Raw genomic sequence first — 22,376 nt, 5'->3', positions numbered from 1 at the left:
AGAGGTATTTAGTAAAGCATACAATTTTATATACCATTATATTATGATACTAACTTTCCATTTTATATACGTATTTAATGTAGGTACTTATAAATTTTCAACGAAAATAAGTGAGTCACCACAAGGGTGCTATAGTACTTAATTATATGTATGTGAGACTATGTAAAAGAAGATAAGTCAGTCTACTCTTCAGGGAGCATACAACATCTGTGATATGGAGTGATGTAATTAAAATATGAAAAGATAAAAATCATAAAGTACTCGAGTAGTTTTTATTTATAACTCCCAATTATTGACAAATTTGATAATAATTATCTAGTAAGGTAAGCAGTTGCAGGATATAACAAGGACAAGACCTTTCTTATTTCTAGAATCCCTCAGGATTAAGTAGACGAATATTTTAAATATTCGTTATATCACTATCACTACCCACAAAGTTAATATTGGGTAGGTACTTAATAAAATATCATAGGGAATACTTTTAATGATTTTACTGAATTCTTTTAATGACTGTGAGCCAGTGTGAGCTATTTATTTGGTTATAGCTATAAAATGCATTTAATCGTTTGTACGCTTTACTAACGCGAACGCGAGCTAATGGACCTAAACAAACCTTACTTAAAATTGTGAAGGTTACTTTGAGAGCTTAAGCCATATCATAATACTCATGTGGGCACTAGTTACGACGCTTTTTGGTGCTCTTGACGTTCAAATGGTAAATGTAGAATTGCCACAGAGCTTTATCAATGATATTTGTATAGGTGCAGCTCATTCTGCTTATGTTCATGTTTAGCTATCATCAAGTGACCTTAATTGTACTCATTATTGTCTATATATGCAGTATGAGTAGTTTACCTTATCTGGTGCCTACTAGTAGACATAAACTTGATTGTTTCTGAACGCTAAAGTGGCTTAATTTATGTAAACCATTCATAGACATAGCTTAATTCTGAATATTCAGTCTTTTCTTTCCAGATTAAGAATAAGGTACTTAATTCGAAACCTTAGCTCATCGCATATGTGTTTTTAACCAAAATGAAAATTTGTGTTTATTTTGTGATTTTACATTATTTGCAATAACTGTGCGGAACCATGGGGTCCCCGACCTTTTGCCGGGCACCCGTGGGCCCAAAGCCAACAGCGCAGATGCCGTTTAAGAGGAACCTCTATTTTATCCAATGCTAGGGTCAACACTTTGTCGAATATATTTGATATTTATGTATATTTATCCTCCTTATGACCTAAGGGTAGGTAATTGTAACTTTTTGATATCAAATATACGCAGAATAGTCAATTATTTTGTATTCTGAAGTGCATATAATATTACTGGATTTGGGCCAGTGTGCTTTTGTATACTATATCTCTGGCCTACTATATAGGCTAGTCTATTAACATCCCGCCTCCTGGAAGGCAGTATACAGACTTCTTAGATATATTCACGGTAGTGCTAAGAGTGTGGACCTGGTTTTCCGACACTTGACTGCATGAGATTATTTTTTCAGGTCTCGAGCAAGAAGGGTGCCTAGATAGGTTGAGGTCCTCAACTTGTGGATTTGGTAGGAGCAAGACACAGACGGGGTGTAAATTAGTTAATCAATCAATCAATCAATCAATCAATCAATCAAACTTTTATTGATAAAATAGAAGTATTTTACATGTCAATACATTATTTCCATTACACTCCACTCCATTATTTCAATCCACCATGTTTCAAGAGATTCATGTGCATTCATGCCTTCAGGTTACACTGTAGAGACAGACTAACACTTTGGCAGAGTTTTGCTAACATATAATAAATGATTGCATTTGTTTGGGTGTACAATTACATGTTCCACACCAAAAACATAATTATTTATATATTTCAATGATGAAAGGTTTGCGTTTCAAAATAGCTTCGCCTTTTCGCAAGGCGTGCTCCTGTTCCCCTATTTTATTGTGCAAAGCGAACAGTATCACAATGCTATAATTTTGTATAAATTGAGAACTAGAGGGTCATGCCCTAGACGTGACCGCCCAGAAACTGTGCTAGAACCGTTCGTACAAACCATTCAGTCACTATTTTTAAAAACCTTTTGTAGTGGGTACATTCCACGGTCTTAAATTTATTAAACGTGTAGTATCAAACTATGACAAGTCATGATAAGTGAAATAAGTGACAACAGTATCTGGTCCGTGCATAGAAGCACTTGCCCTTGAGGTTAGGGCATGGGTAGTTTATTATAAACTTAATCCGTGCATAGGAGCACTTACGATACAGGTGGTTTAAAACTTCCAGGGTCACAATACAGACACAAGGGTGTAAAATACATAATTCATAAACGCCCGTTAGGCCAGTTTTGTATATTTTATTTCAAACATGCTTGTGCAGCACCGCCAGCACATGATAATTTTCCTAATATACCATGGCAGTCAGGGATATAATAATTATGTAAAAAGGTAGGTAACCTTGGTCATGTCGTGTACATAGGTAGGTACTCGTAAACATGTTAACTGAAAGACAAGTGCTCTCCAGCCAAATATAATTTATGCAACTGTGAGCTGCTCTTACATTGGGATCATATGTATTTATTTCTAGTCTGTCATATTGTAGCAGGCCTAGACTTCAAAGGTTTGTAGATGTTTATAGGGCCGTTAAACGGACCCTTTGTACACCTTGAGCAGGCTGTTTGTTTCACACCATGGGTAATATATATTGTAAACATAGCTTATTTCAGAATGGAATCGTAAGCTCTGTCGTGTCGTGAGCTTACCGAGCCTGATTTAATTAGAGTCCACAGATTGTATGGACCTTGGAGGATTGACCACTCCTTATTATAATTATCAATATTCTGCCTGGGCTTATAGTCGCAATTAGGTGACTAAATCTCTTAGTATTATCTATGCCACCCAAGTTATGAGGCTTAGCGTCTCCAGACCACAATTTTATATTAGGGTGCAAAGATTTTTTCCATCTTTAAAATAAAAATGAGTCGAGATAGGCCTGGAATCTTAGGTTTTTATTTTACCTATTATAATTTTAGAAATGTTATGTAAATGGAAAGCAGTTTTCACTTTTACCACAGTTAATTAGCCCAATTTCGGGTTTAGCCAATAGGGTGTTCGGGACCCTTGAAATAGATTGGTAAACAAAAATGAAAACTCTAATAACGAAGCCTTGCCTATTTCGACTGATTTTTACCCAAAACATTATTTTAAACCATTTTTACATTCTCTAAAAAGAGATATTTACAACTTAATCTTTGTAATATTTTTGTGATTGTGGTCTACTCGCACGCCTGTGTTATGACCATATCATTTATATTTCTGTGAATATGTCTGACGTGCCTTGCGCAGGCTTACATAGGTTATAATATCATCATCAATAACTTGACGTTAGTTTGTGAACGAATCAAAGATTCTTTTGGCACACCTTACGCAGGTGTAAACATGGCAGCCTTGCGCAGGTTTAGATAGGTACATAATATATTGGTTTCATCACAAATAACTTGACGTTAGTTTGTGAACGAATAAAAGATTCTCTTAGGCGCACCTTAGCAGGTGGAACCATAACAAACGTAAGTTTAAGAATAAGTATCATTCAAATCAAATACCCTGAGTTTATGGGTAATATTCCCTAAGTTGCGGGTTCCTTGCTCGACAAGGTGAAAGGCTTTACGCCGGCTTTAACAGGCACTTTTAGAAAGTGTCATTCACGGTGACGCGCAGATTTGCCAAAACTAAACTTTAACTCTACAGTTAACTAATATAATTTGACAATATGAACCAAACCATGCGTCTTCGTCAATGAATCAATCTAAAGATTCCCGTATCGTTAATGCCCTTCCATGTCACAGGCTTCCGATTTTATTTGAAACGTTTAATTTAAGTGTACTATTTATGTAGGTAGGTAAGTAGGCTTAAGAATTGACCCTCTTGTATGTAGTTACGTATAGAATTAATAATCAAGTTATTCAAATTCAAAATAACACAAGCACATATAGCACCTACATGCAAGAGTTCTTTTCCTTAACCTTTAAAGCTGTAAGTACCTGCTAAGTTATATATTTAAGTAGGTACCTACCTACATAAATCAAAGATCTAGTTGGAGAGATATAAGTTGATAGATACAGAGTGAAATACTTCACGAATTCGCATGTCATTCTTGCGCAGAGCCATGCTAATCTCTCTCTATGTCTAGTCAGATTTAAGTTTATGTACTGCCGAAGTACTCACTTTCCACAAAAATAAATGCAATGTTTGCGATGTAGGTTTGTTCGTTACCTTGTGTCCCTTAGAGCGGAAATATCGTCGACTCCTATTCGGGTACACGTTATTTATCAGCAAGTTTATTACCAAAAAATTAATTTTGCAATATTATATTAACCCGGATAAAAAGATAAATTGCTGATAGATACTTGGACAGATAAAAAACCTACACGTCTATAAGCTTCTACCTTAATACGTAGGTTCTACGTAACACGTATTAACTATCCGATCCATTCGTATTCGAAAACACAAATCACTTGAAAGGGTATACCTCCACACATCACCATTTAAGTATTATATAATTTCAACCGTTATTATACACACACAAAGATTTAAACTAACAAGACTCGGAAGAGACTTAATAAAATTAAATTATAATGGTGACACGTGCACGCTTTACCAGCTCGATGTGTTTTCTACCATGTGTTTTAGTATTTTCATTGGCATAGCCACGGTGCGCGCAGGCAGCCTTTGAAAACACTTGCACATCACTATTCCGGATCATTTTTATTTGCTAGATAGTTTAACGGACAACTAAATTTAAATATTTATTTCGAACGGCAAAAGCCGTTAGAAACTGTTTTTCAATATAGTCAGCTAAACTGGGGTACAAATTCAAAAACTCACCAGCAGTTTAGCTTCACGACCTTCCAGATGGAAAAACAGCAAGCCAATGAGGTAATTTGCGTTTGTTTCTAACTGTCAAAATTGTCAAACGCAACTGCCTGAAGTGGTGGGGGTGTGGGAGAGAGATGGACGTATATGCTAGAAAAGGACAATACGACTAACTACAGTGTTGCCACTCTCAATATATTACTTTAGGTTCCGAATATCGGTACAGTTGTTTAATTCATCATTTAAATCTAAAAGCACTAACAGACGAACGTACCGAACCGCTCCCTTGGTAAGGTTCGAGGCATTTTAAATATACTTATATCGTCCCATAGAAAATTTGAATTTCGCGCCTTTTTTTACTGACAAGATTTGCTTGACCAAGTATAATATTCACTATAGTTTGGCCAGGTACTCTCATTTTTGAATCCTAGACATAGAGAATCATACTGTCTTTGTCTTACCTTGTACTAGACTAGCACCCAAAAGAAAGGGATGAGTATAGTTTTTTTGTTCTTACTTACTGACAAATTTGGATCTATTGAATTTCCTATATCTATAATTTTGCGATGCCAACTGTCAATATCTGTCACTTCTGTCACTGTCAGCTGCGTTGGTTGTTCCATGGTTGTTCGTAAACAAAGTCGTAAACAAAGAATATAATATATAATAAGAGTATAGAGATATATATAATTAGAAAATCGTAACGTAAAGGCCGTGGACTACACGTAACGTACGCGACCGGCGCCGCGCCTAGCGGCAACGGGGTATTAAAAGGTGGCCGGTGTCGATGTTTGGTTACCCGAATTCCGAGATAGGTACATTAATCTCCAGAATAATATACGGTGGGTGATTATAATATAATTATCTTGGAATATACTGTAACAAAAGCAAATACTATTTCTGAACTAAATACTTCCAATGACACTTGACTTTATTCCGATTTTGGTCGCAGTTTTGATATTTGACAGGTGATCTTTTACATTGGACATCTGTGGTTTGCATAAAATTACAGGGAATATTTATTTACCAAACGGTAATTCCTAAAACCTAAGCCTAAAACAGCGTATTTGTAGAATATTTCGCTTAACCTTATTATGTTGTGATATTTAGCACCGGTGTAGAAGCCCTTTGTTTGTTTCTGTCACAATAACATAAAACTCATTGGCTTTAAATAAATATACAATGACGGAATTTAGTGACTGGTATTATGGAATACCTCTCTTCACCCGTTACTGGTTATCTTTAACTGCTGGACTCAGTATATTAGCCAAATTTAATCTTATCGACTTCAATTATTTTATTTTGGATATTGGTGCCTTCATCAACAGATTCCATGTAAGTATTGTAAGCTTTTAAATTTTATTTATTCAGTAAATATATTACAGCTTGTAATTTTCCCTGTTTAACATAGCATTTTCATAGGTCACAGGTATAACTAACTAAAATACTGCCAAACTATCATTTGGACTTAAACACCAATGACAATCCGAGTAGGCTGAAAAGGTGGTAAATACTGCGGCTAGACCAGAGGCACTAAGTGGCACTAGAAGATAAATTCTATCAAAGTCAAGAGAGAGTATTTAATGGAATACCTCTCAAAACCATCAAAAAAGACATAACATCTGATTATGGCTAATTGTATGGCTAAAACAGCCGATTGCAGATAAAATGAGAGAAAAAATAAATAAACTATCATTGGTCATGGTTGTGGTCAGCTCAAGATGCATGAAAGAACAAAATATATTGAATATAATGTTTACCTTAGAGACCACCTACTATACTAGTTTATAGTATGTCAGAGGTTTTGGAACTTAACATAAATCTATATTTTTAATATTTTTTACGAATACCTATATATTAAAGGGAATCAAGTTGCCCTTCCATTCTTTTATAGCCCAGTTTTTAACAAAAAAAAATTTCATTTTCAGATTTCAGAGAGCAGTTAAAATACCGACACTGTGCTGCTACGCGAAAATGGCTTTAGGAGACCTTCCCTAAGTATTTAAATAAATAAGATTGACATTTACAGATTTTGGAGTATAAATTACAGTCAATAACCAAATTGCAAATTGTCACAATGAATTTTGTTTTGACATTTTTTTATGCCTTTCAAATCCATCCAGGAAAAGCTTCTAAGAAAGCAACATAGTGAAAATCATCCTTGATTCAAAAGTTAGGGATGGTCTCCTAAGACCATTTTAAAATAGCTGCCCTCAGTGCCCCATTTAAAAACTCCACTCTGTGCATACTATAAAAGAAAAAAAAATTCTAGTTATGGCGGCCAGCAACAGCACTATTCTACTATCCCATCACTCAGTCAACTGGGTTCCACTTCCTCGTCAACTGTTACCTCCTGTACAGTTATTCCGAGCGGCTAGAGACCGGGATCTTCGCTGGCAAGCCGGCTGACTACTTTACCATGCTGATCTTTAATTGGCTGGTCTGCATTGGTATTGGAGTTCTGATTGGATTAACTGTGAGTACATATTTTGAACCATTTTCTGTATTAAAATAATGCCAACAAAAAAATGCATAAAAGTGAAAAAAATATCTTTTAATTCTCATTAACTTACTGGTTATATTATTTAACTGGTTAGATTAATATTACAGTCATCCTGAAAAACAGTGCAAACTTAAAAGAAATCTATCTCGGCGAAATCTTTGCTTTTGTTCTAGCCTAGCCAATCTAGCCATCTACATTAACGGATTTTTAGGCAGGCGTCTAGCATTACTCTTGCATGCCTACTTATAAGCTCAATATTTAAATTAATTTGAGGGTATGTTAAATTGAACTAGGCGGTTCCACACAGAACCATAACAGAACAAATCGCATTGATTTGAAAATGGTGTAGAAACAGCTGGTTCTGTATAGACGTGCCTCGCAACAAGCAAACGCACGCGCGGTGGACAAGGCACCTTTACACAACGGCATCACGCTTCAATTTCCTAGCAAAGTGGCTCGTTCCGTCCGCCTAGTGGCGAATTTACGGTTTTGGCCCCCCAATGCCCCAAGCCCTGTAATTACTAATTACTAGCCGCCTCTTCCTCAGCACCCATTATACAGACATTATACCGCTCCTAATATCTGGCCCCCCTAGGCCCGGGCCTTAGGGCAACCCGCCACTGGTGCCTATTATATTTGAGCTTTACTCCTCAGTACGTAATGGATCCGATGGTGATCTCGGTGCTGTACGTGTGGTGCCAGCTGAACAAGGACGTGACCGTGTCCTTCTGGTTCGGGACGCGGTTCCGCGCCATGCTGTTGCCGTGGGTGCTGCTCGCGTTCAACGTTATTGTCAATGGAGGGTATGTTTTTCACATATTCTAATAGGTATACGGTAAACAGTCATCAAATCAGGTTGTAGTTTATCTTATTATAGGTAATTACAGTGCTCGGATTATTTTGAACAACTCGCTGGCTTAACTACTTCTGCTGTTGACATTGTTTCTAATTAAAAATAACAGAGAATTACTTAAATTTTGAAATTAATTAAGTTTCCTTTTATCGAGCCACATACAGGGTGGTCCAAACCTTGACGTCCAAAATTTTTTTTAGATTCCTCACGTCGTGGGCTATCAGAATATACCCCATATATGTTAGCCGATTTTTCGTAGTTTTCGAGTTATGATTTTTTAAACTTTTAACTTTTGTTATGAAATTCCGGGGTTCCCATACAGGGTGGCTAAAAAATAACTGCATTCCGGTTGCCAGGGAAGTTTTGGGATTATACTGAGCAAATTTTACTATGGGACCAACCCCGAAATCGCGAAAAAAAAATTTGGCTTTCATACATTTTGGCTGTGGTCCATTTTCTATGGAAGGGTAAAAAAAATTTTCACGATTTCGGGCGAATTAATCAAACATTTTGTTTCCAGTGGCGTTGAAGAGTTCCTGGGCATCCTGGTGGGCCACCTGGCCTTCTTCCTGAACTTCAAGTACCCGCAGGAGTTCGGCGGACCCTCCTTACTGACACCGCCTGCTATCCTGTAAGTATATCCAGTGGCTACAAGCTACAAGTCTTTGCTTAGTTATAAGTAACTACATCAAAGGGAGGAATATTTTAGACAAAATTGTAGTTTTTATATTAAATTTTTACACGTTTTAAACGAGGGCAAATGCCATGAAAAAAATCACACACAAAGTAGACTTTACTAGACTATATTTGCACGGTCAGATTACAACCAAAACCTTAAGCTTAAAGTTGGCTCTATAGAAAAAAATCACGAAAATATGTCTATTTTTCATTTATTTTCAGTTTTATATCGTTATACCCTGCATACTATAGAAGTATAATTTTAGTATAAAATACCTATTAATATAGCCGAGGGACGTGACAAGCAAAATTTAAACGGAAGTGTATTTTCAGAGTAGTTGAGATAAAGGTAAAAACCCTCGCGATGGCCATATCTTCCGTCACAAGTTTCGGTCACGCGCCATAGGTACCTATCTTTTGTTTCCTTCAAATCTTCTGGCTTTACGCTTCTTTAAATACGTAAAGTAGTGCAAAATAGTATATCCGCAAATTAGATGGTGAACAGTCTGTCAGTGTCAGTGGCGTCTGAGCCCTTGGACTATATCACGTCGTGTCGTATGTCACTCAGCTAATCAGTCAGTCAATGTCAGGTCAGCACGGAGGTCAGAAACCTCGACAAGTGACTCGATGGTAAAGTTTGACTAGGTATCCGTTACTACAAAATATTTCACACTATCCAGTTCAGCAGTTATAATTACTGCAATTACTATAAGTATTTTGGACTTCATTATGCATCAATATCACTTTCATCATCTTCCTCGCGTTGTCCCGGCATTTTTGCCACGGCTCATGGGAGCCTGGGGTCCGCTTAGCAACTAATCCCAGTAATTGGCGTGGGCACTAGTTTTTACGAAAGCGATTGCCATTTGACCTTCCAACCGAGAGAGTAAACTAGGCCCGTATTGGGATTAGTCCGGTTTCCTCACGATGTTTTCCTTCACCGAAAAGCGACTGGTAAATATCAAATGATATTTCGTACATAAATTCCGAAAAACTCATCGGTACGAGCCGGGGTTCGAACCCGCGACCTCCGGATTGTAAGTTGCACGCTCTTACCGCTAGGCCACTAGCGCTTTGCCATCAATAGTTTCACTTTATTTTATTTATTTATAGAAAGAAATATTTCCCCGACTTCCGTCGCCCGAACAACTTCGCTCCCGCAGCCGAGTCGAGAACCCCCACCCCTGAAGGGCACCAATGGGGCCGCGGAGAAGCTCTAGGGGGCCTCTGAATCCATCTGCGATCTTCCTTCATCATTTTACTTAACAACTTTCTACCGTGGCAACCAATATGACTAGCTATATTTAGGCCAAGCTATGTCTACAAATTGTACAATCAATATTTGACAAGTTGTCAACCCTAAACGTATGAGGCTTTAAGGATGAACAATATGTGATATTCGGCTGTTATGTCTTAAATAACTTTTGTTAGACAGTGGAACTCCGATTAGTACGATGTTACTAAGATCCTATATTTAACGTGACGAATAGTACCTATGTGTTGCCTAAGGGCCGATACAGACGGACTGCAACCCGACTGCAACTTGTATGGGAACTGCACGCTGACTGCAACGTCGGCCCCACGATGCCTTGAAACCCTCGCAACGCATAAATTCCACTTTCCACACTTTTAAAACCACTCGCTAATGTATTATGTTCGTGGTTCAATTTTGGAATCTTTCGCTTGCTCGGGTATCAATATTAGCACGAATGTTTTAATGTATGACAATAACTTTGTCTCCTTGTAAAACAAATAACAATTTTCATTGATATGGAGATGAGTTTATAATGTATTTAATGTACTTACATAATATTATGTGTGTACCACAGTGGGCATCAGTGTAGGTAGGTACCTATTAATGTGTAACCTCTGCTAACGCCGCGCGCTGAGGATGTGATACGCGCGGTTAAAATTTTCGTATTTAATTTACACAAAACGGATGTGTCATTAATATCATCCCTATACATAGGTATAATGTTTCAAAGAAAAATGTAGTTAGGTATCTAATGTCAAACCAAAAATAAAAATATTTTTACTTACCTTATATCTACGTTCAAATTTCTACCTTAAATATCACAAACATAAACAAGTCGATATAGTCATCCCCGACTTTCATTTTAGATTTAAAATTTCTATATAGCAACAGCAAAGTGTCTCTCCTTTACATTTAAACACAGGATGTAGTGTAGGTTAGGTTAGGTTAGTATAAAAATAAATAATACTTTTTTTTTAAATATTGATAATTTATTTTGTATGTCTTTTAGTTTAAATAATAGTCAATAGACCGCAATGCATTCTAGCCTTCAATACAATGAGCAATAATATCCTCCTACAACCTACAACGCGTAACATCGAAGCACAACGCAGACACTTATAATTACGTAAATTCAGTCTTTAATTAGGCTTTGCACCGTCAGTAAACGAGACCGGGTGCTACTCGGCGACCCGGCTGTTCTAGATAAATTAAGACAAACATTTCTCACAACACGTCGCTAATTGTAATTTGTGCTTCAATTAACTCGACATGAAAAACGATACACGACTGAATGTTAATTAAAGTAAGAAATTTCTTTAGTAAATTGCGGTCGATTTGTAGGCATAGGTATCTCTCTTGTTCTCCGCCGGGAACTCTGCACGGCATCGCGCCTCAATGTTCGGTGTCAGGCTTGAGCGCCAGCACGCCTTGCGCGTGCAGGTCGCGCACGGCCTCGAGCAGGCGGCGCTCGGCGCGGGGCTCGCCCAGCGCCACGTCCACACTGCCGGCGCACAGCAGCAGCGCACGCAGCGCCGCGCGCGGCCAGTCCGCCGCCAGCGCGCGCCGCACCGCCACACCCGACCCGCCCGCACCCAGCCGTCTGCACTCCGCCTCCAGCCGTTCGCCGTACTCCTCTATCAGCTCCGACCCCACCTCGCGGCGCAGCTCCGGCGTCAAGGACGACAGCAGCAGCAGAGCAACGTCGTCCATCGGTCGCCCGAGCGACACCATCTGCCAGTCCAGGGCGATACACTCGCATTCGCCGTCCCGCTCCCTGAACAGGAGATTCCCGCTCCAGAAGTCCGCGTGGGCGAGGGGCGCAGGTTCGGAGGGTCGAAGAAGCGTGCCGAGCAGGGAAGGCGCGCGCGCGCATAGGGCGGAGACGGCGGCGGCCTCCTCGGCACAGTCGGGTCGCGCGCGGAGGAATGCCTCGAGTTGCGGCAGGCCGCGGCGCACGAGGCGCAGGTAGCCGGCCGCGGCGCGTTCACAAGGGAACAGGAAGTCGAAGCGGGTATCGAGCGGGCCCTCGCGCTCACGCAATGCGAGCGCGAGCGCGTGCAACCGCGCGGCGGCGTGCAGTGCTGCGCGCGCTCGCCTTAAGCTCAACCCCTCTGCAAACTGCGCAGCCTCGTAGCCCGCGGACGTAACGTCTTCCAGCACCAGCTCGCTGTCGCCGCCAATTTCATCTATCAAACAAGAAGGTATCTTTACTTATAATAATGAATATATAGTTTATTTAAAAATTACCTACTTCATTTAAATTAGTATGGTTTTCTTTTATTTATTGTTCAAAAAGATAAAGAGGATTGACGACGCCTTTGCGAAAGTAATTTTTTTTGTTGAAGCCAAAGTACCTACCTTTGGCGCGCGCGGGCGCCGCGCGCACGTATTTAATTTACGCAACGGTTGGAGCGAGATAGATGACAGACTCGCACAGTAGTGCGAGAGAGGGTAATCCTAGATTGCTGCATTCTCACTACCCGTTTGTCGGACCAAGAAAAGTCTGCAGCGGATTTGATAGCCCACGCAGTGCAAGTGTCATTTATGCGTCATAACTTCATAGAAGTTTGACGTTTAAAATAACACGTGCACTGCGTGGGCTATCAAATCCGCTGCAGACTTTTCATGGACTGACTTCTATTTATGTATCCGGTGATTGAGAGCGAGATGGAAGACATGCTATCGCGATCGCTAATAGTTCAACTCCAGACTTGTTAAAATCAGAAATAAGCTTACGAAACCCTGCTTTGACTGAAATCGCGCTTCTAGCGAAGGAGTTGACCAGAATAGCAACAACCTCAAAGATAGCTTTTGAGCCTTCTATTAGGCTCATCTAGCTCCATAACTCCTTGATCGAGCCTGCTCATCATTTAATGAATAAAATATAATGCCCTCAACTACACGTTTACCTAATTTCATTTAAATTAAAACTTCTAAACTATCATCTGATAGTTCAGTTTAAAACTTTTTCATCACACTCGCTCAGTAAATGTGGAATTGCACGCAGGCTTAGGTAATAGACAAAGCGTTTTCCCTAGGGAGTAATGAAGTTTCTATTATAGTACCATAATTAACAGTTTTTTGTCTTTTTACTTCATTTTTGTTCACAAAAAAGCGCTGGTGGCCTAGCAGTAAGAGCGTGCGACTTGCAATCCGGAGGTCGCGGGTTCGAACCCCGGCTCGTACCAATGAGTTTTTCGGAACTTATGTACGAAATATCATTTGATATTTACCAGTCGCTTTTCGGTGAAGGAAGACATCGTGAGGAAACCGGACTAATCCCAATACGGGCCTAGTTTACCCTCTGGGTTGGAAGGTCCGACGGCAGTCGCTTTCGTAAAAACTAGTGCCCACGCCAATTACTGGGATTAGTTGCCGAGGGGACCTCAGGCTCCCATGAGCCGTGGCAAAATGCTGGGACAACGCGAGGAAGATGATACTTCATTTTTGTATCGCAAGTGTGATGAAAAACATTGTGTGTAACTCGGGGCGTAAAAATGGGTCAAACAGAAAACTGTGTTCACGTCTTTCCTGTAGACATACACAAGAGTTAAGGGCTATAAAGGTTAATTTTCTTATTTAACCATTATCCACGTGAAAAGGTTCTCCTTTTATTTAGAGAACTATGATAAAATCATTACTTGCATGCCCACAAGCTTAACTATTGCCCACAGGAGAGAAAAATGTACAGTTCGCGCGAACACATAGTTTTCTGTTTGACCCTAATATTGCAAACTCGAGTCTATAAATCGCTCCGGCAAGCCGTCGCGATTTAACTTACTCTCGTTGGCAATATTTAACTTACATGTTACACAATGTACTATAAAAACATCGAAATGCCGGGACGTGCCCTAGCCAGCCGTGCGTGTGTTCCAATTAAGTTGAAGGCTGCTTACAGACGAGCGACAGTACGCGACACACTGTCGGCGACGGTCGCTGACGACCGCCTGCGACGGCTATCGGCGACGGTCGGTGACTGTCGGCGACGGTCGGTGACTGTCGGCGACGGTCGGTGACTGTCGGCGACGGTCGGCGACTGTCGGCGACGGTCGGCGACTGTCGGCGACGGTCGGTGATAGCTGTCGCGGCGTCGCTCTTGTGTCATAGTACGCAGTCTTCGATGTGTAGTTCAAGAAAGAGCACGTATTTTCTTTTTCAAAATGAGTAATGACGACTTTGATGCTGATGCATTATTGTTTTTATTTTATTTTATTTATTAGGCACACAAAACAGATAACATTTGTTACATGAAATAATTATTTTCAGTACAGGTTTTGGTTGGGAATGCCATCCAAAGCATGTATGCACATCATGAAAACATATTGGAGCGAAAACTACAACTATGCTAAGGCTACAGCTAACTAACTTAATTACACAGTAAAGCAATTTTTGACACAAAACATAATAATTCACATCAAGAAAAGAGTGAAAATAAAGCAAAGAACTTTAGTATAAACACACATTAAAGGCAATAGAAAATTAAAAAGTGATTAACGAAACTTAACCTAAAGGTGTTCAATGGCAAAGAACTTCCATAACCTGCTTCCGAAAGATTGCAAAATTCGAGTTGAATATATCAATATGGCTATGCTTAGATACTAGGCCGTTGTACAGACGGCACATTCTTACAATGGGGTTGAAAAATGAAGTATTATTTCTATATACTTGAAGAGCAAACGTCTTTGGGGCACGGGACCTGAACCGGGGGGTATTAAATGTAACGAGTATATTCGGGGATAAAATTTTGGAGTGGAGAACTTTGTGGAGAAATAGCATGTCATGAAGAAGACGACGCGATTCAAGGGAGTAAACATTGAGTGCACGCAATCGTTCTACATAATCCTTGCGTATAAGATCACGGTTGTAACGGTATGACAGAAGCTTGAGACATCTCTTCTGAACTTTCTCGATATTATTGGAGTGCAATGCGTAGTACGGTGACCACACATTGCACCCGTATTCAAGAACGCTACGGACAAGACTTTGAAACAGTGTTAGCAAGCTTTTTGGTTTTTTAAAGTCTTTGGTGATCCGGAGAATAATAGGTGTTTAAAGAAAATACGTGCTATCTCTTGAACTACACATCGACAACTGCGTGCTGTGACACAAGAGCGACGCCGCGACAGCTATCACCGACCGTCGCCGACCGTCGCCGATAGCCGTCGCAGGCGGTCGTCAGCGACCGTCGCCGACAGTGTGTCGCGTACTGTCGCTCGTCTGTAAGCAGCCTAAGAGCTTTGCTTCGCTTCGCTCGGTTGTTCGATGAGTAAGTATAGACTTAGCTTCATATTTTGTTCTCATACTTTGAGATGCTCGTTAAATAACGAATGAATACCTATAAATAAAAATAATGAAGAATCAAAACAGAAAAAAATACCAAAATAGGTCATGTCATGAGTGTTCGGGTGCTGAAAGTGGGACGCCGCAGCGGGCTGAGAGCGGTCGACGTGTTAAGTAGTGACGTCACAATACTCACAATGAGCTCGGCTATCTCAACAATATATTTTAGCCGGTTCATAAACTCGATAAGTGGTAATTAACATGTTTTCCTTCTATGTTGTAGTTCATTAATTTTTAACCAACGACTTCAATTCCAAGAAAGAGGAGGTTCTGTATTCGGTTATTGTGGCGAATTTTTTGGTATGTATCTAGATCCTATAATGTTTGCCGATAATTCCGATACCCGTGGTCTGATAGAACAGACGTGAGAATATCATGTGCGTTCATAATATATCGTGATGCAAATTTCACAGAGTAAAATAACCTTGAGGTCGGCCCAAAAATAGTCTCGAGCATAGGTCTAGACATAAAGGAATTCAGCGTTACACTAATGTGGCTAATAAGCTCAAAATACTCGACTCGGCATACTGAACGTGACGGCATACATATATTATACATATAGTTCGGTACTTACATGATTTGACCCGGACATTAGATTTTTGGCCTTCCTTATAGTTTATTGGTATAAAAAGTACTTCTTAAATCCATCCTTGGGTCCTAAGGACCAACTTGCCAAAGGAAATCTTTTTGTTCACGCAACGCCGTATTTTATGAGCTGCACCTTCGACTATTATGTTTATGTGAAAAACATACTAACCTGGTAATCTAGCCTTCATACATTTAGGTATCGGCAAACCCATGCCGGGTCCCAGCGCTTCTTCAGCCAGCTTATTCAGAGCCGGCGCGAGTTCAGTGTAGAAGAGTATCTCGCGGGTGTCAAACTGTGCTTCGGCCACGAAGAGGCGGCCGAAGGGATCGCGCGGAGGCAGCTTGACCACCAGTGGGAGAGAGCGCCGCTCGCCACCGCTCTCGTAGCAGATGGTGACGGCCAGCACGCGGGACAGCGCCCCGGCGACGCCCGCACGGGACTCCACATGAACCTAAGGGCAGGTAATACAGGTTACCTATACTTAAGCCTAAGTTTTTTTTATGATTTACATGAACCATACATATAGTTATTGTCGCTCGGAAGGTGACTCGGGTGGTATTTCTCTCGTCTTATATAAGAAGAACTATGTAATATTTATCACCAGTTCTGCATAGTTTGTACGGTTCTCTAGTTTGACGTAGGTACCCTCCTCTAGCCCTCCCTCAAATAAGCAAAGGGTTCGCTTGATTAACTGATATTTTTTACGAATCGAACGGGGGTTGTAATTATTAAGTACTGGCTTTGCCTTCTCCACAATTTAGGAAGTCTAACTCTAGCTCTCACAAATCTCGGGGTCAAGATATACTAGATGAAGCTAAAAGTTGATACAAAATGTTAATAATTATTTACTGAGTAGGTACTATTACTAGTATAACTTGACCTCAACCACAACTGTGCGTAATTCAAATTCAGTTTGTTTGTTTGAAGCGATGCAAGCGTTCTGAACAAACTGCGGTGTCATAATTCATTCACGATCCGATTCCTATTAATGTAAGATAACGGAAAATATCCAACAAACCAGATATCAAAACTGCAAGATACAACAACAAAATCGGCGCTCAGGGGCGAAACTGAATACTGGTCTGTCTGTATAGCCAGATATATAGTAGTTTAGCCTTATGAATAACAGCAGATCAGGAATTAAGATCATACTTAGATCAGGAAGATGCACCCCTGCGACTGCACTACACGAAATGAGGATATCTAATAGTCTGAAAAATATAAATCTTCATTTAATTGTAACTCGAGTTGAACTCGACAGCGACACACACGACAGCTGGTTGGCAAATAATTACTTAATTATTAAAGTTTGAGTTAGGAAAAGGTACCTCGTTGGCGTGGTTGACCCCAGCAGCGACGAGCAGCTCGCGTGCCCACTCCTCGGTGAGCGCGGCGTCCTGCTCCGCCTCCGGGCCCCCCTCACAATCCGAGCCCTCGCTGTCGCTGCTCGGCGCCTCCGACACCGCCACGCTGTCCCCGCCCCCCGCCAGCATCTTAACTCCTGCCCAGCTAACCCTCAAAACATCACTTGCGTATTTATTTAATGATTTTGTAGATCACGTTTCTCAGTGGAGGTCCGATGGTGAGTGCGGCGCGGCTCGCGGGCGCGGCGCGGACGCGCATGCGTGTTTCGCCTCCAAGCCTATCAGCCACAACTACATTCAACAATTTAATCAATTGTATGTCTTATTCTAATTACATAAGGTTTACAAGTCAACGATTTTTCAAGTGCAGATGTTCCAGATTTCCTTTATACGACAGCGCATCTCCCTCAATTATTCATCGGTCTCCCATGACGTGTCGCCGCTCAATCGCGACATGAAGGTACATATTATCTGGGTTGCCTAAGGTTTTTTCCATTTGTAAATGCACCTGATGGCACGCTTTGTGATTGCACTCTGTCTGTGTTGGGATGGGACGGTGGGATGCTGATGTAGGTCATGCGAATGGTTTTGGTTAGTGTAGGTATAAGTTGAATTTTACTTCTACATTTACGTATGAACGTAGATAGGTAGGTACCTATTAGGAATGTATGTCAGTATGCTCTTCTTTTATTTACTTAATGCCTTGGTTCTTGGCCTGACATAACTCTTTTCCAGGCCGCACCCATCTATGTAGGTTTTTGCAAAAAAAATACTGTGTATTCCATAAGCATGACTTATCTTATGAAATTGATGATGAAGACATTTTGTTAAAATCTAAATACCTTATAGCTTAGAAGGAAAAATTACTGCATTGGGTGAGACTGGAACTCACGGCCTCTGGATAGATACTCCAGCACTCTGCCAACTGAGCCACCAAGATCTCATCCATAGCTAGCGAATCTTTCAACAATATGGGTCTAGGAGGAGACCCTAGCGACATCTTTAGTAAGAGCGGTACGCTTCGTAGGCCCCCTGCTTTTGGGTGCTAGTACTAGTGTAAGACAGAATAGATATAGTGTGTCAAAGGTCTGTTTGATTTCAAACATAGACAGAGAGAATCATTCTATCTTTGTCTTACACTAGTACTAGCACCCAAAAGAAAAGGATGAGTATAGTTTTTTGTTCCTATTTACTGACAAGATTTGGTTGACCCAGTATAGTATGATTCTCTATGTTTGAAATGAGACAGTCATTTGACAAACTATATACAGTATATAATAAATACTCTTTGGTCTCGCCCATGCAGGGCAGTATTTTTTTTAAATTCTAATAGCCGTAACACTCCTCGCGCTGCTTACACCTTGACCTTGCTTGTTTGAGCGGGAAAGAGAAGAGATCTCTTTCCTGCTCCCACTTATGGGTGCGGTGCGGTAGTGTGTTACGGCATAAGCTTAATATACTTGGTCAACCAGATCTTGACAGTAGAAAAAGGCGGCAAATTTGAAAAATGTAGGCGCGAAGGGATAGTTATTATACTCTTTGATCGTCCCATAGAAAATTTGAATTTCTCGCCTTTCTTTACTGACAAGATTTGGTTGACCAGCCCTAGTAGCACGGTCGCATTTTTATCGTTTATCACCATGCCTGTCACGTTCTAACAAGTATGTAAGTGCGAAAGTGACGGGCATAGTGATAGTCGATAAAAATGGAACCGTGCTGAGCCCGCAGATATAATTGCCAAGCAAAAACGAAACTAATCTAAATGTCAAAATAATAATGAAAAAATCTCGAGTTTGACAATTGGATTTTCAATTTTCAGGTTCACTCGGCCACTAATTTTTCAGTAAAACCGTGATAATAAATCAGCTCTTTGGTTTGTTAGAATATTTTATCTATTAATTAGCTATGGGAAAAGAGAAGTCAAAAAAACGTCGACGATCCTCATCGTCCAGTTCTAGTTCGAGCAGTTCGGATTCCTCACAGGAGAAAAAGAAACTTCGCAAGTTAAAGAAGAAATTGAAGAAAGAGCAAAAGAAGACAGAGAAAATTCTCAAAAAGAAGTTAAAGGAGGAAAAGAGAAAGATGAAGAAGACACAGCGCAGCAAGAGCCGGAGCCGCGAAACGTCAGCCAGTAAGCAAGATGCGGCCGCTGATATACCCATAGGTAATTTAGTAATTATGATAATTACCTAGTTTTTATTCCCTGCTGAACTGCTGAATTAGCAAAGTGAATGATCTAATAGCGATTATAAATTAAGATTTTTCTGCAAATACGCTTTAATACGATAAGTACTACAGTTTGAAAAAATGGAAGTTTAAAGCCTCTTTACAGGTTTTCAATAAAAAAAATTTATCATTATATAAGTAGAAATTAGAAATAATGTATCAATGATTCACAACACATTCATTATCTTATCGTTTCTCCACTACCTGAAAGTTGCCTGGAAGAGATTACTCTTTAGTGATAAGGCTGCCTGTTGTTTATCTCTGTCTTTATGTAAATTGTGTGTTTGTAAATTTATTTTGAGGTTGTGCAACAAACAGAGTTTGTATTGTATTGTATCTTAGTTTGAACACATAAAATGTTGATACATCTACTCTGCTTCCTAATTTTAGAGTTAATGGAGAAGTCCAAAGCGATGGCACCAATGACAAAAGAGGAATGGGAACAGAAGCAAAGTGTGGTGCGCCGGGTGCTGGACGAGGAGTCTGGACGATACAGGTTATCCTATCATTCCAGTTTCAATACTATACTTTTTTATCTGATAGTAATAAGACTGAAAATATTAACAAATCATGGAGGCTACAGTTTAATACATCCTTTTAATGCCTAAACTAAAGGCTTATATCTGTTGTTGATAACATTTTACCTTGTAATCTCCTTGGAGGAGTACCAAAGCTTTCTTGGACTCAAACAAAACTAACCTCAGAGTTAAACTTATTGATATAAATTGTCTAGTCAATTCCTGTTGCATGGTATTAAGATGATATATTGCTGTCTCTCAGTTGTATCCTGTTTCCAGATTAATAAAAGGTGAAGGTGAGGTGATAGAGGAGATTGTGTCCCGAGACCGCCACCGGCAGATCAACCGGCAGGCCACACAGGCAGATGGTGCTTACTTCCAAGCAAACACTGTTGACAGGAAGATTTAGCCATATCCCATACCTTTTCTTCTTTTTCCGTAACTTTGTCCAAGTGTGAGTGTTTTTTTTTGTGACAAATTATGTTAGAACATAAATATTTCGTTCTTTTCTGTAATATCAATGTAGTTGTGGGAGCTAGAAAAATGGGAAGCAGCAGTTTTAGCCACCGCTATTTTTATGGGCAGATATTTTAAGTCATATTTTTTATTATTATAGTTATTTAGTGTACTTAAGTATTTGGGATTGTTCTTGATAAGAACATAATATCATATAAAATTAGTCTGGGATGGAGATGCCAAGAGCTGCAATAAAATCGGGGTTTATTCTCCAGTTGATAAATTAGATAGATAACATAAGGAAAGGTCACCCTGGGCTATTGAAGCTATTTATTATACTATGTACTATGATGCTGCACTACAGTGAAATGCAGTATTAACCGCAACTCATTATTTATTTATTAAGTACAGCAGGTAGGTATTTCTCGCGTTATATCGTAATATGCATAGTTACCTTTTCCTGTACTCCTACCAAATGTAAAAATCACTAAAACATTCCATAAGCACTCTTCTAACATTGAATTATCAGCTTGCTGTTCATTTGCTTTCAATAAAGTTTTGATGAATTTGATTAGCTTTTTTATATCCCAACTGAACCTAATTTGAAAGTGTAAATAATAATCAGTATACAATCCCGAATAACTTGCCAACTGCAACTTTGGGAACAAATCAAGTTATCAAATATTTTGATTTGTGTTTTTTTTACACACTACACCGTGTTTTTTTTTTTTTCCGTTAATTTCAAGGGTGCATTCCTGAGCTTAAATTAAGTAACTTTCTCAAAGACACCGATATTCTAATGAACTCCATTTCGGAGATAATCAATAATTTATTTTTTTCCTATAAGGCCTCTACAAGCGTGTACACTTGCCTTAGGGCCGGTTTACATATTGATTAGTATTTAGAATGAGTTCATACATTTGCTACTAAACTTTAGTACAATCTCGGTCGATCGATGTTCGAAATGACATTGATATGTCACAGATTTCAATTGTTTGGTAAATGTAATGCCCGTGTTACAACAACGCTATATGCTACATTTAATTACTTTTCAATATTATTATTTTTTGTAAAAAAAAAACAAAAAAATAATAATTTTTTTTTTCAAAATTAACTATGCCATTTAGTTCTCTTAAACGTACTTAACCATACCCCGAAGTTAACGAAATTCAATAAAAACACGGTGTATATAAATTATAAACTGAAATCTATGTCATATACTATAGAAAAAGTGACGAAGTCCGCCAGTCCGGCCTACACCACTGTAGGGCTTCGTCAATTTAACCTATGACATCTATTTCAATTTTGTAACTTGTCAACTTGTGCACAGTATGAGCTTTTGACTGTATTCTGTATTGGACACTGCGTATACAATTAAAAAAAAAAAGATTTGGATGAAATAATTTAATACATCACTTACATCTTTCGCTTTTAGAACACATGATTAATGTTACGTAAAACTCACAATTCAAAAAGGAGCGTCCAGTTGCGCGCCATTCTCCAACCATTTGTAAAAATATCGCTAACGGCTCGTGTGCATTTCGTGAACTGCACGAGGCGAGTGTAAAGGCTTATTTAGACGGCGCGCGAACTCGCATGCGATTTTAGTTACATTGCGGACTGTTGGTTTGGTTACGTCCAATTCAAACTACCGATCAAAACCCGCCACGAGGTCTCGCATCGTCTAAATGAGCCCTAAAGCGCGCGAGTGCTATGCGAAAGTCCTGTCAGATC

General features: G+C 39.6%; 3 protein-coding genes and 1 non-coding gene across 4 annotated transcripts; 2 read left to right on the top strand and 2 right to left on the bottom strand.

Annotated features, from left to right (window-relative positions):
- Nucleotides 1-4,104: 4,104 nt before the first annotated feature.
- LOC134662252 (U6 spliceosomal RNA) lies at nucleotides 4,105-4,208 on the bottom strand. Its single transcript, XR_010098054.1, has one exon. It is a non-coding gene; the product is annotated as a U6 spliceosomal RNA (small nuclear RNA).
- A 1,767-nt stretch (nucleotides 4,209-5,975) lies between these two features.
- Nucleotides 5,976-10,212, top strand: LOC134662185 (derlin-1-like). The gene is made up of 5 exons (XM_063518453.1): nucleotides 5,976-6,195; nucleotides 7,133-7,336; nucleotides 8,018-8,166; nucleotides 8,737-8,847; nucleotides 10,008-10,212. Exons 1-5 carry the CDS (start codon nucleotides 6,043-6,045, stop codon nucleotides 10,123-10,125), a joined length of 735 nt encoding a protein of 244 aa, XP_063374523.1. The 5' UTR covers nucleotides 5,976-6,042; the 3' UTR covers nucleotides 10,126-10,212.
- A 904-nt stretch (nucleotides 10,213-11,116) lies between these two features.
- On the bottom strand, nucleotides 11,117-17,913 carry LOC134659634 (uncharacterized). Its single transcript, XM_063515316.1, has 3 exons — nucleotides 17,407-17,913; nucleotides 16,247-16,529; nucleotides 11,117-12,335 (listed from the first exon to the last, which is right to left on the bottom strand). Exons 1-3 carry the CDS (start codon nucleotides 17,569-17,571, stop codon nucleotides 11,542-11,544), a joined length of 1,242 nt encoding a protein of 413 aa, XP_063371386.1. The 5' UTR covers nucleotides 17,572-17,913; the 3' UTR covers nucleotides 11,117-11,541.
- Nucleotides 17,914-19,309: 1,396 nt separating this feature from the next.
- LOC134662184 (ADP-ribosylation factor-like protein 6-interacting protein 4) lies at nucleotides 19,310-20,679 on the top strand. The gene is made up of 3 exons (XM_063518452.1): nucleotides 19,310-19,606; nucleotides 20,059-20,164; nucleotides 20,466-20,679. Exons 1-3 carry the CDS (start codon nucleotides 19,348-19,350, stop codon nucleotides 20,593-20,595), a joined length of 495 nt encoding a protein of 164 aa, XP_063374522.1. The 5' UTR covers nucleotides 19,310-19,347; the 3' UTR covers nucleotides 20,596-20,679.
- Nucleotides 20,680-22,376: the final 1,697 nt, after the last annotated feature.

The sequence above is a fragment of the Cydia amplana genome, chromosome 2 (genome assembly GCF_948474715.1).
Source record: "Cydia amplana chromosome 2, ilCydAmpl1.1, whole genome shotgun sequence".
NCBI lineage: Eukaryota > Metazoa > Arthropoda > Insecta > Lepidoptera > Tortricidae > Cydia > Cydia amplana.
Note: the sequence above shows the minus strand (reverse complement) of the source record. Positions and strands in the feature narration are given on the sequence as shown.